Source organism: Ascaphus truei, chromosome 9 (genome assembly GCF_040206685.1).
Source record: "Ascaphus truei isolate aAscTru1 chromosome 9, aAscTru1.hap1, whole genome shotgun sequence".
NCBI classification, from domain to species: Eukaryota; Metazoa; Chordata; class Amphibia; order Anura; family Ascaphidae; genus Ascaphus; species Ascaphus truei.
In genome coordinates, this window is record NC_134491.1 from 29,105,842 (window position 1) to 29,125,567 (window position 19,726).

General features: G+C 40.6%; 1 protein-coding gene across 2 annotated transcripts; it reads right to left on the reverse strand.

Annotated features, from left to right (window-relative positions):
- Positions 1 to 11,405: 11,405 nt before the first annotated feature.
- SLC10A1 (solute carrier family 10 member 1) lies at positions 11,406 to 18,118 on the reverse strand. 2 transcript variants are annotated; one of them, XM_075614187.1, is made up of 5 exons: positions 17,529 to 18,118; positions 14,692 to 14,902; positions 13,959 to 14,044; positions 12,962 to 13,155; positions 11,406 to 12,588 (listed from the first exon to the last, which is right to left on the reverse strand). In XM_075614187.1, exons 1-5 carry the CDS (start codon positions 17,915 to 17,917, stop codon positions 12,458 to 12,460), a joined length of 1,011 nt encoding a protein of 336 aa, XP_075470302.1. In that variant the 5' UTR covers positions 17,918 to 18,118; the 3' UTR covers positions 11,406 to 12,457. The 2 variants fall into 2 exon arrangements, with proteins under 2 accessions (XP_075470302.1, XP_075470301.1); XM_075614186.1 differs by having other exon boundaries at positions 13,959 to 14,137.
- Positions 18,119 to 19,726: the final 1,608 nt, after the last annotated feature.

Genomic DNA, 19,726 nt, shown 5'->3' on the forward strand with positions numbered 1-19,726 from the left:
AATCCAGATCCGCAATAAACAAACACGGCGCTCTCCAAGAACCTAACATTTGTTATTGATGATGGACAGTGCATTTTTAAAAACGACATTATTTGAAGGTCGAGAAACAATCGTCCATTAAATAAATCATCAACAAGAATCACTTGGGGAATTTGCAACTTTGTATCATGAACTTCGTAAGCATGACAGGAAATAGTTTGAGTACATGGGAATAACAAGCAAAGTTTGATTATATTTTGGGACGGATAAAGGACAAGATATCTCCTGCTCAGACTAATTTTTATCGCACAATTCATCCAGAAGAAAGGCTCATGCTTACTTTGTGGTTTGTTTGATGTACTACTATTATTGTGACATTAAAATCTTAATAAACTTAAGCTATTTAATATCCCTGTCATTGAATGCAGGGTTTTCAGTGTTTGTATATTCTTATGTGGGAGTAAAGCAGCTGATTGTTTTGTACTAGGCAAAAACCCTAAAATAAAACTAATGAATGCTGTAGATATCGATTAAACAATTCCTTAATATAATTCTTTTTTTTCGCTACAGATTTATTTCGACTGGAACACAATTTCGCGGCTTGGCATTTTCATTTATGATGGTGAACACACTAGTGGCAAAAATTGCTTATGAGACATGAGATGCTATTTACAACGCATTCCAGGCTGGTCATATGCCATTTTCAAGTGTAGAAAGTGTGTGTAATGAGGCAAGTGAATTTTACAGCAAATGGAATTTTCCAAATTGCGTTGGCTGCATAGATGGCAAACATATTAGAATAAAGCACCCCCCAAAAATGGGCACCTTTTATTTCAATTCTAAACATTACCATCCTATTGTCTTGCAAGCTGTTGCAGGCGCAAAATGTAAATTTATTGCAATTGACGTAGGAGCATGCAGAAAGCAAAGCGATGGTGGGGTGTTTAGAGCCTGATCGCTTTATCAGTTTATAGAAAAAAATGAATTGCAGTTGCCTTTGGAGTAAAGCTTGCCATTTAGTAGAACAAGCCAAAAGTGACCTCATGTACTGTTAGCGGATGAGGTTTATCCATTGCTCACATACCTAATGAAGCCGTACAGTGGACTAGGATTATCGAAAGAAGAAGAAATATTTAATTACAGAGTTTCCAGAGGAAGGCGCTGTGTGGAGTGCGCCTTCGGGATTATGACTGCTAAATGGCGATTACTATTAAAAGCTATAGAAATGTCTGTGCAACATGCAAAGAGAATTGTAAAATGTGTGGCATTACTACATAATATTTTTATAGATTTGGAAGGCACTACTGATGTGTCAACGTCGGATCATGCGACTATAGTTTATACCATTTAAAACCAGAGACGAACATGAAACACAGACAGAGCTCAATGCACATCCAGCGAAACTTTATACATGGTACAATGCCTAAATATACATGTATTGATATCTATTAAATAAAATGGTCTTTTAGTTTAACATTTTGGCCAAATTGTTGTAAGCCCCTGAGCCACTGCACGGCAGACCAAATCTCAAGGGTCCCTACACTAATATAAATTCTTAATAACCTGTGCATTGCCAGGAAGAATGAGTTATAATAAATCTGTCAAAATTAGTTGCAAAGTTCTAAGTCTGATTGAAGCTTTTATTAACCTGTACATTACCAGGAAAAGCACTCTGTATTAGATTTGTCACAATCACACTGCAAGCAGGCAAGTTCCCATGAGATGCTATCGAGTGAGCTTTTAACCATTTAAAAGTGGGAGGGGGTGAGCTTAAATTAGGTAGGAGGTTGCCACCCTCCAATCAGCTAAGACCAGCTGAACAAGAATTGTAAGACATATAGAACACCCACAAGCTCATATTGAACCCCCAAAATAACCACAACATATATATATATAAGCATATAAGTGTCACAGAGGAGTGCTACTGAGCATGGCAATATACATTTAAAACCAGAGACGAACATGAAACACAGACAGAGCTCAATTCATTGAGCTCTGTCTGTGTTTCATGTTCGTCTCTGGTTTTAAATGTATATTGCCATGCTCAGTAGCACTCCTCTGTGACACTTATATGCTTATATATATGTTGTGGTTATTTTGGGGGTTCAATATGAGCTTGTGGGTGTTCTATATGTCCTATAGTTGATACCAACCTGCAAACATATCAAAATGCATTCGAAATTCATTCAAAGATTATTTTAATGCTGAAGGAGCTGTCCCATGGCAAAACAGTGTTTAATAATTGTTTATAGCCAAGAAACATAATAAATCTGAACTTGTGGTTCTGTTTTTTATTAATAATATAAGTATGTGATATTATATTGATCCATTGATTTGGCAATAAATGTTGTCATATAAAATTTTTCAATGAGACTAAAAACATAGACATGATGTGAAACAGTAAAAAATGTATTAACGGCTGGAATGGGAAAAGATTGAAAACTCAATATAAAATACATTTTTTTAACAGGTAGAAGTGTTAAACATTACAAACTCAATATACAACAACAATTTGTCCTTAACTATTTTTTTCATTTTCTTGTAACGCCTTCAAAACAACAGCTTGAATCTCTTGCCGTACCATTCATTTTTTGACAGGGTCCAATTTTTTAATGTATGGAATTAGGCTTTTAAAGACATCTACCTCTTCGTCTGCATTGTCTTTAAATGCATTACTCATCATTTCTAATTTTTTCTCTTCTAGTGAAATCAATTATTTTTTTTAATTCACTTGACGTCTTCATTGTTTGGGTTGTGGCTCTGGGGATGTTGCAGTCTCACACAATGAATCTTCATCTAGTGTAACATCTCCAGATTGCTCTTCTGTACTTTCATTAAATTCGAGATTTGACACCGTTTTTGCAGACGTCATTTGCTCTTTGTGAAGCTCCATCATCTTGAAGGCAACGAAGATATATTTTAGTGCCTGCTTGTACCTGCATCCCCTGAGCGTGGAGGTTTAATTTTCTTACGTTCTCTGCGGAAAGAATCTCTTAAATTCTTCCACTTGCCTTTTGCTAAGTCATCTAAAGATAAAACACAACACAAAGGTTTACATCCAATGTTAAAGCAATTTGCATGTAAACATTTGCTTAAGACTATAGCACAAGCATTCTGCCATTAAACATGTAACACAATTTAAGGCTATACACAAGCATTCTGCCATTAAACATGTAACACTATTTAAGGCTATACACAAGCATTCTGCCATTAAACATGTAACACTATTTAAGGCTATACACAAGCATTCTGCCATTAAACATGTAACACTATTTAAGGCTATACACAAGCATTCTGCCATTAAACATGTAACACTATTTAAGGCTATACACAAGCATTCTGCCATTAAACATGTAACACTATTTAAGGCTATACACAAGCATTCTGCCATTAAACATGTAACACTATTTAAGGCTATACACAAGCATTCTGCCATTAAACATGTAACACTATTTAAGGCTATACACAAGCATTCTGCCATTAAACATGTAACACTATTTAAGGCTATACACAAGCATTCTGCCATTAAACATGTAACACTATTTAAGGCTATACACAAGCATTCTGCCATTAAACATGTAACACTATTTAAGGCTATACACAAGCATTCTGCCATTAAACATGTAACACTATTTAAGGCTATACACAAGCATTCTGCCATTAAACATGTAACACTATTTAAGGCTATACACAAGCATTCTGCCATTAAACATGTAACACTATTTAAGGCTATACACAAGCATTCTGCCATTAAACATGTAACACTATTTAAGGCTATACACAAGCATTCTGCCATTAAACATGTAACACTATTTAAGGCTATACACAAGCATTCTGCCATTAAACATGTAACACTATTTAAGGCTATACACAAGCATTCTGCCATTAAACATGTAACACTATTTAAGGCTATACACAAGCATTCTGCCATTAAACATGTAACACTATTTAAGGCTATACACAAGCATTCTGCCATTAAACATGTAACACTATTTAAGGCTATACACAAGCATTCTGCCATTAAACATGTAACACTATTTAAGGCTATACACAAGCATTCTGCCATTAAACATGTAACACTATTTAAGGCTATACACAAGCATTCTGCCATTAAACATGTAACACTATTTAAGGCTATACACAAGCATTCTGCCATTAAACATGTAACACTATTTAAGGCTATACACAAGCATTCTGCCATTAAACATGTAACACTATTTAAGGCTATACACAAGCATTCTGCCATTAAACATGTAACACTATTTAAGGCTATACACAAGCATTCTGCCATTAAACATGTAACACTATTTAAGGCTATACACAAGCATTCTGCCATTAAACATGTAACACTATTTAAGGCTATACACAAGCATTCTGCCATTAAACATGTAACACTATTTAAGGCTATACACAAGCATTCTGCCATTAAACATGTAACACTATTTAAGGCTATACACAAGCATTCTGCCATTAAACATTTAACACCATTTAAGGCTATACACAAGCATTCTGCCATTAAACATTTAACACCATTTAAGGCTATACACAAGCATTCTGCCATTAAACATTTAACACCATTTAAGGCTATACACAAGCATTCTGCCATTAAACATTTAACACCATTTAAGGCTATACACAAGCATTCTGCCATTAAACATGGAACACCATTTAAGGCTATACACAAGCATTCTGCCATTAAACATGGAACACCATTTAAGGCTATACACAAGCATTCTGCCATTAAACATGGAACACCATTTAAGGCTATACACAAGCATTCTGCCATTAAACATGGAACACCATTTAAGGCTATACACAAGCATTCTGCCATTAAACATGGAACACCATTTAAGGCTATACACAAGCATTCTGCCATTAAACATGGAACACCATTTAATGCTATACACAAGCATTCTGCCATTAAACATGGAACACCATTTAAGGCTATACACAAGCATTCTGCCATTAAACATGGAACACCATTTAAGGCTATACACAAGCATTCTGCCATTAAACATTTAACACCATTTAAGGCTATACACAAGCATTCTGCTTTAAACATTTAACACCATTTAAGGCTATACACAAGCATTCTGCCATTAAACATGGAACACCATTTAAGGCTATACACAAGCATTCTGCCATTAAACATGGAACACCATTTAATGCTATACACAAGCATTCTGCCATTAAACATGGAACACCATTTAAGGCTATACACAAGCATTCTGCCATTAAACATGGAACACCATTTAAGGCTATACACAAGCATTCTGCCATTAAACATTTAACACCATTTAAGGCTATACACAAGCATTCTGCTTTAAACATTTAACACTATTTAAAAAAATGATTAAATCAATGTACTTACTTGTGATGGACAATATTTCCCCAATTTCTCTCCACAATTTATCATGCAGGTACCGGTCATGGTATGCCTTGCTCCGCTGATTTCACAAAGGCTCTCTTTTAAACACATCAGAAATTAATTTTTCTATGGTAGAATTATCCATAGTGTATACACAGTACAACTCCACCGTACAAACTACCAACAGGAAACACTTGGGCAGTAACCAGGCAGAAAAGCTGAGATTCGCTCTGATTGGTTGAAAACTTGTCACGTGATGCGGCCGTCGCACGGAAAAAAACAAACAAATTTCTTTGTCTGCTCAAAATACTGGTACGCTTCCTCGCACGCACGGTCACTCGCACTTTGGCTGTCCGGATAGGGGTGCTGTTTTTTGTTTGCGCCGCGTGCGCCATCGCACGCACTATAATCGCAGCCTTAGAGGTATTTTAAATAAACATTGGCATATCCTGAAAAATGACCCTGTTTTGAAAACTCCATTTCAGAAAGACCCAATGGGATTTTCAAAACCCTCCCGAACCTGAAAAACCAACTAGCAACAAGTGACTTAAAAGAACGAGAAACTGGGGAGTTTGGCATAGGGGGGAGAATGTTGGGCGCCATTCTAGCTCTCTATCGAGAACCGAAGGCGAGGGTCAGACACCAGGGCTTCCCTTCGGAAGAATTCCCGATACGGAGTGGCACCAGACAGGGGTGTCCCCTGTCCCCACTTATCTTCGCGCTATGCATAGAGCCCTTGGCGGCGCACATCCGTAACAGCCCAGATATAGCAGGAATTCAAATCCAAGACCAGTCACACAAAGTGGCCCTGTACGCAGATGACATCATATTAATGCTGTCAAAGCCCCTTACCTCTCTGCCAAATGTCTTTAGTCTGCTAAACGAATTTAATAAGATTTCGGGCTTCAAAATTAACCAAGCTAAATCGGAAGCGTTAAATCTAAACCTGCCAAAGGTCACTGAAAAATTGATCGAACTAAATTTTAACTTTAAATGGCAAGCCTCCTCCATTAAATATCTCGGGGTAAATATTACCAAAAATTATAGCGCCCTATATAAAGCCAATTACCCCAGACTGATTAGGACTCTGACGGAGGATCTCAGGCTCTGGTCGGGCTATGCAATTTTGTGGATCGGCAGGATCCAGAGCCTCAAGATGAACCTCCTCCCCAGAATCCTGTACCTTTTTCAGACCCTTCCGGTGCAGGTGGCCAGGGATGACATCCTCCGGTTACAGTCCTCCATGGTGAAATTTGTCTGGGGTAATAAAAAACCACGCATCAAATCTAGTACGCTAATTAGGCCAACCTTAAGAGGAGGGCTAGGGGTACCTTGCTTGCTGGCATACTTCAGAGCGGCCCAATTAACCCAAATTGTTCAATGGCATATGCCAATTGACTTACGTAGATGGGTCGAGTTAGAGAAGGCATGCAGCGCCCCTGTAGAAATACAGGACCTAATATGGCTACCAAAACAGGTCCACAAGACCATAGGAGAGCCGCTGGCGGCAATGAGGAGCTCATTGGCGACTTGGGGGGATACCAGATATAGATGTGCTCTTACCACCCAGCACACGTTCATGACCCCGTTTGTAGGGAACCCTGACTTCGCTCCGGGCCTGCCGAGCAGAAACTTAATAGCCTGGAAAACAAAAGGCCTTACGAAATTACTGCATCTGGAGGGGAGCCCACGATTAAAATCCTTTGTCCAAATTAAATCCGAAAGCGGGTTACCAAATTCTGAATTTTGTAGATACCTCCAGATAAGAGCATTTTACAACAAGATCCCTAACCACCCTCGGCGTACAAATTTTGAGCAGCTGTGTTTGAGAGGAACGAACACCACGGGACTCACTTCTCGGATATACAGAGAGGTGGTCTGTCCTGGCACTGACAACAAAACTAAACTGAGCTACAGACAGGCATGGGAATCAGACTTAGGGGAGACACTAGAGGACGAAGACTGGGAATCCGTAGTGACGGCAGCAGCCAAAAGCTCGTTATGCACGACTTTGAAGGAGAATGCATATAAGGTCCTAATAAGGTGGTATCTTACCCCACTGCGATTAGCAAAGTTTGTAAAAGACTACCCCCCATTGTGCCCCAAACAATGTGGGGAGCATGCAGACTTGCTGCACATGCTGTGGGGTTGCACCAAAGTGGCTCCTTTGTGGGAGGAAATCCAGGATTGGCTACAGAGAATTCTCGACCAGCCGGTCCCCTTGGATCCCTGGCTGTTCCTGCTGGGCAGGCGCACCCGGGGGTTGAGCAGACTGGCACAGAAACTGATTGCACATTTTGCAACAGCCATGAGGTGCGAAATCGCAGCATTGTGGAAGCAACCAGATTTACCCACACTTACGAAAATTAGGAACAGGATTTGGTACGTTTGCCGGATGGAGCAATTGACGAGTCTGGTCAATGACACCGGCACAAACTTTCTAAAAGTCTGGGCCCCGTGGCTAGACCACTCAGATATCCCAGGGGTAAATGCCACCAATATTCTGCTGTGATAGTTTGAGATGCATTCTCCTCTGAAGCAGCGACACTGACAATAGGGAAAGGGGAACTGGTAAGGTGGACATAGGATGAAAAAAAAAGAGCTCCCACAGGAGGTCGCGCACAACAGAGGAAAGATAGCGGAAGCAGACGAAACCGAAGAGAAGATGCCCCTCACTCGGCCCAACCCATTTTAAAGGTTCTATTTTTCTCTTGTTTTTTTCTCTTGGTTTTTTATTCTATTTCTATTTTTTTCCCCTTTCCCTTATTATCATCGTTCTTTTTCCTCCCTCCCTCTCCCCCACTTTTTATCCCCCCATCCCTCTTTCCTTTTTTATGTAATATATGTACCATAATATCTGTTTTTATATGTTTTTAATGTGTTTTGTTTGTCTTCAATGTGTTTGCACAATGTTATAAATGCTGTTCATATTATTATATATGCATTTTTTATTCATTACACTTGATTATAGGGGCTACCTGTTTATGTGACTTTATATGTCTTTTTTATTCTGTGGCATTTTTGTTTTTAAGAATGATTATCCTCTCAATTTTACAAGTGCCACTGAATCATTCTATTATATCTATCATAGCCCATAATAACATTATGGATTCAAATATGAGAGGGGAGTATTCTAAATTCAATCCACCCCTCTCAGTTATCAGCCTAATTGGCTGTATAGTCATTGGGATTAACCAATGACGATTTTTGACAGACATATAAAGGACCCCAGACAGGTGCCCCAGTTATCGCCTGGGGCAGTATAATTTCGTATACGAAACACGTCGCGACTTGTGTTGCTGGCCCATACTCTCTTGATAGCCAGTAAACACACAAGTGTATCTTTTCCGACCACGACTACGATTACCGAAACGGACAGGCATGCCAAGGACAGCTACAGAGAGCTTCTTTTCCTGCGCATGCGCGCTACGCTTTCAGCCACGCTCACACTCGTGGAGGTCGGACAGCGCTACGGAGACAGCCCCAGCGCGCGGGACTGATTTCTGAGGACTGAAATTGCCCCTGTACACCTAATGTGATGCCCTACCAAAGAAGTTACCGTCGAGATCGGGGATTATTAAAGTTTTACTCTATGTAAGTGGTTACTATCTTTTATTATAGGTAATACACTTTATTTCTTTTATCTTGGTGTGCTCTTGTGTTTCCCTTTTTTTCTCAGTGAAGCAACATTGCAGAAAATGTCTGCGATGTATCCAACAGAGGACGTTATCCACACGAGCTGCCCCAATGGGTCACTTGAAGAGCTTCGGTTCTATGGATTTAGTCTGTATGGACTTCCTTTGTATAGCGCCTGACTCCAGAGGAATCCGAAATGTCCTGGTCATTACTGACCACTACACCAGTTACGCACAGACCTTTCCCACCAAAGATTAGAGAGCAACAACAGTTGCTAAAGTACTGTGGGAAAAGTACTTAATTCACTATGGCCTGCCCAACAGATGGCATTCTGATCAGCGTCGAGATTTAGAGAGCAGGCTCATAAGGGAACTGTTAAAGCTACTCAGGATTGAGAAATCTCGTACTGCCCCATACCACCCGAAGGGGATGCCATGCCTGAAAGATTTAATAGAACTCTGCTTGACATACTGAGTACTTGAAAGGATTCTGAAAAAGGGAGTTGGAGTAAGCATGTAGAACACCTTGTCCATGCCTACAACTGTCCTCGACATGAGTCCACTAGGTTTTCTCCTTACTTCATGATGTTATGTAGAGAAGCTAGGTTGCTAGTTGATATCCGGTTTGAAGTGTCCACTGATTGAGTGCATAACACCACTCATTATCACTACGTTCAACGGTTGAAAGAGAGTCTTCAGAAAGCCTCAGTTGGCAGAAGACATCACTGCAAAGCTGAATCAGAATAACAAGCGACGGTATGACTGCAAGGTGCGCTTTTGAGAACTCAGACCAGGAGACAAGGTTCTACTTCGAAATTGGGGAATACCAGGAAAGCATAAACTGACTGACAGGTGAAGAGACATCCCCTTCGAAGTGGATTCCAAGCTGCCTGGGATTCCCGTATATCGTATCAGAGACCCTTAAGGTAGGTTGAAGGTCTGGCATCGAAACCAGTTATTACCCATTTCCTAAGTGAATGCTTTGTCTGGAAAAGAGAGCAAGAATGAAAGTCTTACCTCTTCTGGAGTTACTTCTTTGGATGAAACTGGTCAACCAGATCAGTCTACACTAGATGATGGGGATGAAGGCCCCCAGTGTGAGGAAACCTTTTTCTCCAGAGAGGAGCCAAATCTCTGATGTACCAGGTCTCTGAACCCTGAAAGTCCAGCGTTTGTGCCTCAAAATGGGATTATTCTGTTGATTACTGCAGTCCTATGAGAGGACCAGGGCCTCAAGCCACTGTGACCTCTCCAACAAAGAAGATTACGAGGGGACCCCTGAGCCTTCAGGGCTTCCTCCAAGAGAGATGAGACAGTTGCAGTGGATAAGGCGCCCTCCACTTATGGTTACTTATGACTCCATGGGAAAACCCCACTATGAGCTTCAGCAGTCTATCCTACAGCAATTTTCTTCTATACTCTCAGTGTTAGCAGAGGCCTTTAACCCAGTTTAGGAGTAGAATTGGGGATATGTTAATTATATGTTAATTATATGCCTTATATATATGTATATTTTACCTCACACGGGGACAGCGAGGATTTCCACCAGGGGGAGAATGTAGCAGAGATTCCCCTTTTTACCTCTGGAATCTCTGAGTCTTGAAGTAAGGGCAGTAGCTGCTGCAGCCATCTTGGATATGGGCATAGCCCATGTGCCTGGTTCTTGATGTGTTGCACATTAAGAGTCAGTTTCTGTCCAGGAGGGGAAGGGATAGGATGCCCTGCAGGCCATCTTAGGCTCTCACATGCATAAGATTGTGTATATGAGGGTTGAGATATGGAAATCTTTATAGTGTTAGTCCTGTCTATTGCTTTTACATAGAATGTGACTGCATTCTGGGAGATTCAAAGCAGGATTCAGGAACACTACGCTGCAGTGCCATTTGTGAGGAGTGAGGTGATTGCTACGGGGGACAAATAGTCTGTCTTCCCAGGGAGTCAGGCTACCGCTCACAAGCTTCAAAAAGGTACAATAGCAGCATCACATTGGTTCAAGGGATAACGCAACACCCGACTCTTCAAGGGCCCCACAGGCGCACCAATAGTGGGAGGACATACAGGGTACCCCCTTGGCTGGGAGAGACTGTAACTGAGAACTCTAGGGTTGGAGACAGTGGGTACACATTACTATGTGCACAAGCAAAGGTATGTTTATGTAATTAAGGTTACAAAGTGTGTATATATTATGCTTATGTTACTTATGTTTGGTAAAGTTGTATATATTATTCACTTCATTGCCATGTGCGTGTTTATTGTGTAGTATATAGTTTTCCTGGAAGGGATTACTCCTATCTCTCATTCAGAGGAGGCTCAGGATCCGTCCTAATTACCAATCGGTGAGCGCCAGGCAAATCCTTTCCCGCCACCATGGGAATATTCGGGAAAGGGGAGCTACATAAGGTTGAAAAGAGGATCGACACAAATTACAAGGCAAGGTCAGTTTATATAAACACAAATATATTAAGATGATTGATTTCAGAGAAAACAACAACAATTCTGTCATTCACAGCATGGCCAGAAAATGGGTTGTTATCAGTAATTTTTATTTCCCAAATTGGCAGAACAAGTGAAGGGAAATTTTAATACCCACAAAACCTAATTCTTGGCCCCTATGCAACATGTTGGGATGTTTTCCTTTTTTTTATGACAAGATTTAAGTCCTTTTACCCTGGATGAGCTGGACTCTTCTCCAACACAGTTAAAGATGCCTTTGCGGTATATTGAATACAGGCCTTGGAAAAAACTCCAGCTTAAAATAGCCAAACTCTGCAGTGCAATGCTGTACCGAAATTGTTTCTTTTGTGCATTGCATGCCTACTGCCTGTTACCTACGGTCTTGTTTCCTAATAGAATATATTTTAGCCAGTTGGATATATACAGTCATATGCTATATTGTTTCACAGGCCTGCTGAGAGGCTTTCCAGGGCCCAGGTTTCCAACCGTGACCTGGCCCAATTGTTAAGCAGGGGGTAGGCAAATCATTGTGAGGTGTTTATGTGGTGCCTGCTGCAACCCCAGAAGTTTGGGTACAAACCTGGCCCAATGGACACGGTTGGCCAGGCCGCCATGTCCTCCACCAGACTGTCTCCCTGTTGGCAGCACTGATTGTGGTACCTGTGTTCCAGTTGAATGCAATGGTGCATGAAGATTGTAGCTAGATATTCTTGTGAATGAATAAAAGGATAACAACGTGATTTACAAATGATATAATGTTAGCATTTGAATCATTCTAAAAAAATCTTTTGCTTATTTGTATCAGTTCACAAGACAGCATATTTTAGAGTTTTTTCCCCCCATTTCAAGAAAATAATATTCAGTTAAATATGACTAATTCACAGTTCTGAATTTTTTTTATATAACCAATGAGCCTTTAGTGACAATTTTTTTAAACATTTATCAAACATTCAGTGTATTATCTCTGTGGAAGGATACGTGCCCCCCTTTTTTCCTCTCTTGTTTAAAGCGCTGGAATTTTTCACACACGAGTCCTCTTTGTATCTTTTGAAGTCAATTGTGCTAGGGCCGCAGGAGTGCAGGTCCCTTCATGTGATGTATTATCCTCGTCCTTTATTCCATCCACCCCTGTGCACATTTTCTTTGTCACATCTAGATAAAGGAAATCATTTTTTAGATTTAAAAAAAAAAAAAAAAAAATGCTTCTAGAAAGTATCTTAAATGTACAGGGGGTTATGTATTAAAATGTGATAGTACCAATTAGGGGACAATTACACAGAAACTCAAGTGCAAGAGAGTTCCCCGATCAGCACTATCACAGATAATCCCAACAGACCCCTAGTTACTAAGCAGTCTTCTTCTATAAGAACATCTTCCTCCGCTGGAAGACACCTTACGGCCCATTGAGTGCGGTCAGCCAGCCCCGGGAGGTATCTTACGGCAGGAGACTGCTTAGTAGATATGGCCCGTAGTCCGACTTACTTGGTCTAATTTGTATATATATTTAACAGACACATAATGTTACCTTTTGTCTTTATCCTGTGATAGAGGCGGAATGCCAAAACCAAAGAAAACCCTTCCAGCACTTGAAAAATTAGATAAATAATCGGAAATAGAAAAAGAGCGCCTATTACTTCCGGTGGAAATGCAACTTTGAGAATAGCAAGGCAAAGATGGATATTCTGGCACCCGGTTTCCATGCAAACAGTGCGTTTACATCTGTAAACATAAGAGCAAGAAAAGATGTGTTTTTGGTGATATGATTAAGAAAACAAAAATATGAAAAAAATAATGAACTCAAGCAACCACATGCATGGTAAAAGCCCCCCACAAATAGTATAATCTTGTATGTTACAGTATATACTCGCTAGTAGGTGGGTAATGGATACACTCACAAGGTGGATGTATATAACAGGCAGCTATTGCACTCAAATTGGGCCCTAATTATTTAACTGACACTATTTTCTCAGTGAAAATACTGTATTTGTGTAACCCCCACGGCAGTCAATGGACATTTAAGAAATCTCTCACATTTCCATTCAAAATTGCCTTGAAGGAAGTTTTCCCATGTCGTTCCCTATTCAATATGCGGTAAAGTTTAAAGGATCATCACCATTGCAATACATGGAAACATGGAAAATACAGGAAAAACATTCAAAGCATGTTGAATAAGCGCCAAAGCTATCAAAGTTCAATGCACCTGACTTTTATTATTGTTTGAAGTTTATGGCTTTCTGAAATTCCAAGCATGAATAAGAACTATCCTAGCTGCCAAGGTTAGCCGCGAGAAAGGCCTGCTGTGATGGATCAAAGGTTGGATGAATAAATACTAACCTCTTGACCACTATTTTGGAGTGCTACTCTTTTCGCTTCTTTATAATTCCCTGTAACATATTGTTTTTGTTGTTGTAAAATGCTGTGTGCATTGATGCACGATATAAATAAAATGACACACATTGAGAGTATAGCAATTCCAATAAGACATCTTATCTCGAAATCTTGCTGTTCAATTCTGCACATACCGTTCACTGAGTTTGCAGAGAGTAGACATAGCGTATCCGAGGATGTAACCTATCGCTGGCATCAGCATGGCCGTGGCCAGAAGCTTCGGTGAAACGATCACAAATATGTTGCTTTTGACGTAGATAAGATACAGCATTAGTACTACAACTGAAGCCACAGCTGTGATCACAATGCAAGTCTAAAAGAAGACAATTGACAACATCACTTTGATTTTACTTAACCCTGATGGATGTAATATTTGTAAGGAGCCACTTAATATTGTAATCTGTTCTGCAAATCCATTCCCACTGATATCTGTTCCTTCTGAGTCTACATGAAGCAACGTTCCCAGTTTCACTGGCCTTACCTTCAGTGGACCTTTACTTTAAAGCAGGTAACATTTCTTAGCTTTAGCTCGTGACCATGTGATCATTTTACATGTGACAAGGTGATAGTGTAAAGAAGGCGCTGAAACAATACTAGTGTTCACCAATCTATAAGTGAATAATTAATAAAGTGTATAAAAATACTTATAATAACTTAAGTGCATAAAATATAAGTGACTAATAATAGTGAAAACCCGTATATAAATGGTTGTAACCCCTGCTCAAACCCTCTGGAAGGGACTGTCTTCACTGGTCCCAGATGATCGATATATGTTCTCACAACCCAGGGGGTTGTGAGAACATCATTTTACACATTTTACATGTGACAATCACAAACCAGAGTCCAGGAGCCTCTTAATTTTCTTACCTTAATAATACGGCGGGAGTACTGGGGCCATTTACTATTCACAAAAATGCCAACAGCGCATGGAAAGACTGTCAGTGTTAAGGATATTGTTATCTGCCCGTAGGGAACCGCATTCTGTATTGGCCCAATGTCTATTCCAAGGCAGTAAATATAGAGAAGAAGAGGCATCATTCCCAGGGCAAGGGCAGTAGAGGAAACAGTCATCACAATGCTAGATTAGTGTACAAGAAAAACAAAATATCATTAATCTCCACTTAAAATAATGTTATTTTTTCAGTCACTGAAATATTCTTCTGTTTGCAATTAACATCCACTTGTGTTGATGTCCAAGCTGTGCTTTTTCATACGACTTGAGTGGAGTTATGATGGTACTAGGAGGACTACTTTTTTTTATTTCCGTTCTCGCGGTACCACTTTTTGTTCAGTTACAAACTTAATTACATTTTCTTGTTAAAATAAAAATATATATATTTGTAACGATTCTTCCTGTTTTTATAGTATAAATATGGTATGAAACCTCTCTAAAATGTGCTCCAAAGAGCTTGGCAACAAATGTTTAATAAGTTTACAATTTCCTGAAGACACCGACCATACACTTGGAGTCACTTTTCCTACAGATTAAACAACATACTACCCATTACCATGCAGCCAAATGGTGAATATTCACAGCAATTTGCCTGTGCTAATACACAAGGCTTTAGTGACTGTGTCACTACGTATATTCTCTATCTGATTAGCAAGGTCATTTAGTTTAGTGGTTCCCAATCTTGTTAATTAATTTTGCCTATGGGCCGTTTTGCCGTGCCCAAGTGTCCGGCAGGCGGTGTTTGGTCGCAGAAGATCTTTACACTGCCGTCGCTGTACCCTCACCCACCACCAGCTTCACCAATAAGGTAAATTAATTTAAGGGGTTTTAGTGGTTAGGGTGGGGGGTTAAGGATAGTGGTGTTAGGGTAAGGGGTTTTAGTGGTTAGGGTGGGAGGTTAAGGATAGTGGTGTTAGGGTAAGCCGTTAGGTTTTTAGCGTAGGGGATTATGATAAAGTGTTAAGGTTTTTATGATAGGGGATTAGGGTAAGGGGTTTTAGTGGTTAGGGTTAGGGGTTAAGGATAGGGGATTAGGGTAAGGGGTTTTAGTGGTTAGGGTGGGAGGTTAAGGATAGTGGTGTTAGGGTAAGGGGTTAGGTTTTTAGGGTAGGGGATTATGATAAAGTGTTAAGGTTTTTATGATAGGGGATTAGGGTAAGGGTTTTTAGTGGTTATGGTGGGGGGTTAAGGATAGGGGATTAGGGTAAGGGGTTTTAGGGTAAGGCTTTAGAGTAAGGGTACGCGGTTAAGGTTTGTAATGTATGGGGTAGCATTAGTATTAGGGGTTAAGATTAGGGGTTTTTAGGGGAACGGGTAAGGTTGGGGGCTTTCTGTATTCAGCACACAAAAGAAAGATGTCCACGATTTGGGGTTTGGGACATGTTTGTGAGTTCCAGAGAAACGGAAACACAGAGATTAGCAACGAGTTTCAATGCACCGAGGTTTATTTGATTCTTCCAGTGCAGCAACTAGAGATGCACAAACTTTTCGCATGAGATCACAAACCATGGTTCACCGACAATTCCCTAAACATTAAGTCAACGTGCACTGCAATTTCATTTAATATGCTAATTGGCAACATTCTCTAAAATCGCTAGATTTGCTTAATGCTGAGAATATATAGGTCACAGAAACCTCGTCTTGTTTCCTATCTCGGTTTTGCTAAAAGCTTACTAAATTGGCACATGTTGTGAATGCATCTTGGACAGTTTCCCACACCTCTAGGTGCCAACTGTTTCCACTTTGGCTCCCCCCTGGGGATAAAATAATCTCAATTATTTTCTTATGAGTGTTATTTCGTATAACTGCTATATTGTACACACATTGTTTTGGCAACACGAGGCTACATTTGAATATGGATGTAGCCTGTTGGGAAAAGTGTATTCCCACATAGTGAAATTCAAATATGTAGCTTGTTTGCTGTTGCTTCTACAGTAGCGTCACTTTGTTTTTCTTTAAGTTCTTTTCTGACGTGGTACCCGTCATTCTTTATATCATTTTTATTTTTTAATTAATTTCTTATTGATTTTGCTTATAGGGGCAACCCCTCTTAGTACCAAAGTAGTGTACAAATATCAGTTACATCTTTAAGGGTTTTCATCTGGGTGAATGACCCTTTTATCTGACCCTACAAGTTGTTTTTTTTAGATAATATTTTAAAGTTAGTTTATAAACTTGGTGATCTGAGATTTAGGGGTGGGGGTTGAGGGGTGCTGGGGGATAAATTGCTCTGGGTAATCTCATTGTTGGTTCAACAATAGTTTGCAAAAGTCCTCCTGTCTCCTCCTACTCTTAACTGTATAGGTTTTCTGACAAGGACAAGGTGGGGTCATTTATTCATTTATAAAATGTTTTGCCAGGAAGTGATACATTGAGCGTTACCTCTCGTTTCCATGTGTGTCCTGGGCACAGAGTTATGATGAAAGCTACATAGTTACAAATACATGGTTAACTAATACACTACATATCAATAATGTGATCTGCTGGATTAAAAATAATATTATCATCATTTGTTTATAAATTATCAATAGATTGTGCAGTGCAGCTGTGATGGGAGACAATATAATATAGTTTGGTGAAAGCAACATTAATGACGGTATCTTTTATATATAAGCGTATTACCTGCCACAATTGATTATCAATGTTGACTGAATATAAACCATATATTATAACATACATGAACAAAATTAAGTTCTTTGCAGTTGATCGAGGACTAGAAGGTAAATTGGGAGAAGCTGTACTTTTCTCTTACCTGAGATTCATGTCACCTTTCAGTGCCAGACTAAAAATGTTAGAAAGATTTCCTCCTGGGCAGCAGCCGCAGATAAGAACGGCAACTGACTCAACAGGGCCCAGATAGAAGATATGGCTCAGGCAAAAGGCAGCTAATGGCATGATTCCATATTGCGCTAATAGAGCGATCCCAATTCCTTTAGGTCTTAGGAGACAATGTTTGATCTTCGAAATGTCCATAGTGCAGCCAAGCGACATCATGACAATAATCAGCAGAATAATCATGCCCACATTCAGTACATGATCAATAACGTGTTGGCCAGATTGAAAGGGTCCCGTAACATTAAATATGGCATGTCCTGGTTCTTCCAGACCCCAGAATACCCCAGGTTCTCTGGAACCATTCATTGCTGCTGAGCTGAAAAGGACAATCTCTGAATAACTTCTGAAATGAATTTCCACTCCACTAGTTTTATTGGAAGTCCTTGGCGACACATCCTCCTGATAACTGCATTGTTAGTTTTCACTCCAAATAAGAAATGGGACCACGTAGACACTTGTAGTAGTAAGAACAGGTTGTGCAAACTTGTTTGTCCCCACAGCTTTTGGTTAAACGAGGAACTTTGCAATGAGAACCAAGTTTTCTTCCCCCCTCCTCCCACCACACTGCCCGCATGTTATTGGCCAGTTTGAGAAGAAATAACTTACTCGTGCACAGAATGTTTGATTCTGGCTAATATTGAAGCTGAGAACAGCGTGCTCAGTGTATTTAGGAGTTTCCAAAGTATAGTCACTTTATCTGTGTGCCAAACAATGCAAAGACTAAATAAAGAACCTGCAATCACACGTAAAACAGAACATCATCTTACCTATTTGTAATGATGTTCAGTTTATTTGTGTCATTCATTTATATAACTGTTTGTATATTAAGACTCATAAGTCCCTGTTTTTAGTTTCTGAAATGTACTTTCCGACTAAGGCTACATCAAATGTAAGATTCTTCTAAATCAAGTATCTTACATTTGTTGCAGATCAATATTGAGAAAGCTTTACACACCCTCAGACTTGGAGTGGGAGAAAAATAGTACACCAATGATGAGAATTTGATACATACTTTAAGATAACCAAGACAGAAGGGTGATACACGTTCAACCTTAGGCTGAGTCCCCGCTGGCGCTGAGCGCGCTGGCGCTCAAAGCATGCGAGCCGGGTGTCCTGCGTCTGCTCGTGCGTCCGCAGGGGGGGGGGGGGGTGCGGGAGAGGGGGAGGGGCGGCATTGCCGAATAGTTGAGCGAGCGGGAAAGTTAAATATTTTTATTTACCTAAGCGCTGAGCGTGTGTGCCCGCGCTCAGCGCTAGCGGGGACGCAGCCTATGTATGAAGTGGGTAGGTGCACTAGCGGTGGGGAGTTACAATACAACAAACACAATCCCAACCAAGAATTCTCCAGAACAAGGGTGCGCAAAGTGTGGGGAAAATTTCAACGGGGTGCGGTGGCTACAGAGGTCCCGCGCTCTCCCCCAAGGCATTTAAATGAAATGCCGGGGTGACCGGGCAAGGCCTCTGCAGCTTCTCCTACCTTATCTTCGGCGACGTGATGTCACATGACCCCGCGGCGTCATTTAACGCCGGAGCCGAGGAGGAGGGGGGGGGGGGGAGGGGAGGGGCGCTAGCCGGGAGGTTAGCAGGCAGGGGGGGGCGCAAGTTAAAAACTTTGCGCACCCCTGCTCCTGAAGATGAAGAATTGGGTAGGAAGACCCCTGTAAAATGCACTGTTACCCTATTAGATAGTGTGAATATATTCTCATAATGAGATCAATATCTCAATTGATCTCATTACGAGAATATCTTCAACCTATCTATTAGGGTAACTGAGTGCATGCCTTGATATAAGGCTCACTCTACCAACCCAAATGCCCGCCTAAAAAATCCTAAATGATGCACTGGCCGGCCACATTCCCTGCCAGGACAGATCTGACTGCGCAGCCTCATATAGAGATAGCAGCGCAGATACGGGAGTAAGCTCCGCGTGGAGCAGGAAGGAAGGACGACACGGCGGGAGTTGCAGGCACGGAGAAGTAGGGGCTGTTACCCCTTGCCCCCCCATCACCCACTGTAACCTGTGTCAGTGTATAGTGCGGTCTGGTTATATTCTATGCCGGTGTCCTAGTTCCTTTTGGCGGCGTGCCATAAGTGCCTCACCACCAACCCCAGATG

Excerpts from the sequence above, each read along its gene's own strand:
- SLC10A1 (XM_075614186.1), bottom strand. The coding sequence starts at position 17,917 with ATGAATGGTTCCAGAGAACCTGGGGTATTCTGGGGTCTGGAAGAACCA. Across the intron at positions 14,138-14,691 it reads ACTCCCGCCGTATTATTAAG|ACTTGCATTGTGATCACAGC; the intron begins GTAAGAAAATTA and ends GTCTTCTTTTAG. Across the intron at positions 12,589-12,961 it reads TCACAGGATAAAGACAAAAG|ATGTGACAAAGAAAATGTGC; the intron begins GTAACATTATGT and ends TCCTTTATCTAG.